Source organism: Rhododendron vialii, chromosome 8a (genome assembly GCF_030253575.1).
Source record: "Rhododendron vialii isolate Sample 1 chromosome 8a, ASM3025357v1".
Lineage (NCBI taxonomy): Eukaryota > Viridiplantae > Streptophyta > Magnoliopsida > Ericales > Ericaceae > Rhododendron > Rhododendron vialii.
Window position 1 is genome coordinate 9,069,717 of NC_080564.1, and position 3,298 is coordinate 9,073,014.

A 3,298-nucleotide genomic window follows, 5' to 3' on the forward strand; every position below is an offset into this window, starting at 1 on the left:
TTCGCGCTCACGCATGTATATGATTACGTGAATGAGATCACGGCCTTATTTAAAGCCCATGTAGCATGAAGGTGGAGTGTTTGGAAAAGGTGAAGTAAGGGGATGGGGGGGACACAGGGACATCACGTGGGGCGTGACCCACCAGTCCCCTAAAAGTTAGGGCATCTCACGCTCCCATCCATGGCCCATGACCCTACAAAATACATTATTCTCCTTTGGAGGGATCATTTGAATAGTACTACTATTAATTACTCCTTGAGTATTTTGTGATCTATCCACTTCTTCTTCTTCTTCTTCCTTTTTTTAAACTGGATCTATCCACTTCTCAAATGAACGTATCTCACAAGTCTTCAACCCCACTTTCTCTTGTACTCTTTATACTTTTCTCTGTCTACAACCAAAAGGAAACTACAGGCACAAGTACGTGAGCCAACCCCCAGTGACCATGACACACAGGCCCCCAACTCATGACAAAGGGCACTTTAGAAAATTCATAATATTGTATGAAAGGTCTATAAGTCCCGTTTCATTGACTTGAAATAAGTACTTATTTTTGAAATAAGTGCTTATTTTATGAATTAAATATGATATATTATTTGAAAATGACTTATCTCGAAAATGAGAAACAAGCACTTAGAAAAATGAGAACTTTAGCGAAACGGTTAATACGATTCAGGTTGACTATTCCTTTTCCATACTTCCATAAATCAGGCACCATATATTTTCACTTTCATACAGGCAGAAAAGAGGAGCTTTTAGTAATTTTATGAAATTGCATGAAGTGTAAACATAAGCTTTGACATCAATTGAGGGACGCAAACTAAATGCCAAACACCAAAAAAAATAAATAAATGGGCTTATTTATCTTTTCGGTCCTAATAACTCAAAATCAAAGCAGACCACCCGTGAAAGATATGACATCCGAAAAATAGAGATAGCATATCACAATAATCACACCATAGATACTCAATTATTTGGTAATTTACAAACGACAATTAGAAAGAGCATGAGATAGATTAGTAAATTCTAACTACAAATTTAACTACTCTAATCTGTCGATTATATATATTTTCCCTCAAACCAATAAAAAAGATTAAGGGTGATCTGTTTTTTACTAATAACAACAGTACTACGTACTTTTAACAAGCGGCGGACGGATTGGCGAAGGGATTAAAGAAGTGAGGCTTCGGAGCCATCGAAAAGGGGCTCTTCGGAGCGGTATCGCCGCCGCTACCGCCGCCACCGATCCGCTCGCACGACGGGCACATGGTGAGGGTGGCTGCCGGGAGCTGCATGTAGAACGGTTGGGACAGCTTCAGTGCTTTCAGTTCTTGTAATTCCTTCTGTAACCTCCTGTTCTCATCTGTTAGTGTTTCGCAACACTTCTTCAAAAACTCACAGTCCACTTCAGTTTGCTTCAGCTTCGTCCTACAAAAATACCATTCACTTAATTACTTGGATTTTCTTGGTAACAAATAATCAATTAGCTTTTTCATTAGGAATTTCAACAATAGGCTTCACTAATTGATTTTAAAAAAAAAGCTTAGCAAAAAAAATATTTGATTTGAAAAATAAAAAAAAAACATGCCAACGAAAATTTAGCATAAACAAAAAGGTAATATTATAAAAACTGAAAAATCACATCCAAATTCCACATAGAATGATGTGCTAGACTTTGATTAATGGGTTTTTTTTTTTAACGAATTATCAATTATGGGTTTTATTAAGTGTTGAAGACACAAACCTGGCTCGCCGATTTTGGAACCAAACTTCAACTTGTCTAGGCCTTAGATTCAATCTCCTTGCTAATTCTTGCTTTTGTTTCTGTAAATCCAAGGAAGTTAAAAAAAAAAAAAAAAAAGAAGTAAAAACCCATCAGTTTTCTTCCTTAAATATGTACGAGGAGAATAACGTGTGTGTGTGTGTGAGAGAGAGAGAGAGAGAGAGAGAGAGAGAGTACCGGATTAAGCGTACTATGTAGCTTAAAACTTTCCTCCAAAAGGGCAGATTGGTCTTTATTGAGCCTAAGCTTCTTCCTTGCATTAGTACCATCATCATCTTCATCACTGATTACTCTAGAACTCACTCTCTCTAACTCCACCTCCTCGCTCCCAACCTCTCTCTCCCTCTTAACGCTACCGTTCGAGAACGACGACGCACCGCTGTCTTGACGATACAACACCTCGACGGCGTCTTTACTGCCTTTATTACTCACTCGATTATACGTATCCCCGCACAGCCCCAGGGTCAACGACGGCTCGAAAACACTCGCCGCCGCTGCCGGCTTATTCGGCCTCCGATCCTCGGCCGTCGGTTTGGAACCTAGACCCAAACCGAGACCCGTGTTGCACACGACGTCGTCGAAACCCATGTGTGTTTGTTGAGAGATAGTGGAACTACTAGGTTGTTGGAAGGGGTGGAGTGAATTGGAGGGTTGGGAGAGAGAACGAGGAGAATAAGAAGGGAAGGGAAAGGGAATGAGGAAGACTTTTGTGTGTTGGTGTTGGGATGGAGGGGTGTGGGTGGGTATGAATATTAATCAATGGAATGAATGAGTAGGGAGAAGAATACGGGGGTGTTGGGAGGAATTATGAGGGAAGAGAAATGGTCTCTCTTTCTCTCTCTACATAGGTTGACCATTTCGAGTGTAATTATTCAGTGCTCTCGAAGTATCATGAGCCGCTATCTAAATAATACTTTCAATAAATTTTGTATCGATAAATTATTCGATGAGAACATAATCATTTACTTTTATTAGGTAAATTGGGAGATAATAAATGACTCACTTTGTGTGGTGACGATTTTTTATTAGCAGAGAATATCACATACAGTTCAACTAGATTAAACAGTAGTATCACAGCTGTGGATTTTTGGAGGTTGGAAATCGTGGATCGCTAAGACCCGTTTGTTTTAGGATTTTAGATTTGAATTTGGATTTGGATTTGTAGATAATGAATGTAGAGAGAAATAGAATAATAATTAAAAATATAGATAATGATTAGAGAGAGATAGAGGGCTAGAAAAATGAGAGTATGATTGGAAATAAATAGGATAATAATTAGAATTCAAAATTTAAAACCCTTAACCGAAGAAGGTCTAAGTGTTTTTGGGTGTTTCAGGTAGGCTTCTTTGGGTTTTTGCTGTTTTTGATTGGCGTCTTGGCTTCTTTTTTATTTGGTTTCGGGTGACACATGTCGGTGTGGCCTTGATTCCTTTAATCTTTATAATCTTTTATAAAGATTAATAAATTTATTTTGCCGAGCCAAAAAAAACAAAAAAAAAACCCGTAGTATTACAA

The 3,298-nt window shown here is 38.4% G+C and overlaps 1 protein-coding gene across 1 annotated transcript; it reads right to left on the minus strand.

Moving 5' to 3' along the window:
• Positions 1-942: 942 nt before the first annotated feature.
• LOC131335654 (homeobox-leucine zipper protein HAT22) lies at positions 943-2,646 on the minus strand. The gene is made up of 3 exons (XM_058371111.1): positions 1,961-2,646; positions 1,745-1,824; positions 943-1,428 (listed from the first exon to the last, which is right to left on the minus strand). Exons 1-3 carry the CDS (start codon positions 2,369-2,371, stop codon positions 1,140-1,142), a joined length of 780 nt encoding a protein of 259 aa, XP_058227094.1. The 5' UTR covers positions 2,372-2,646; the 3' UTR covers positions 943-1,139.
• Positions 2,647-3,298: the final 652 nt, after the last annotated feature.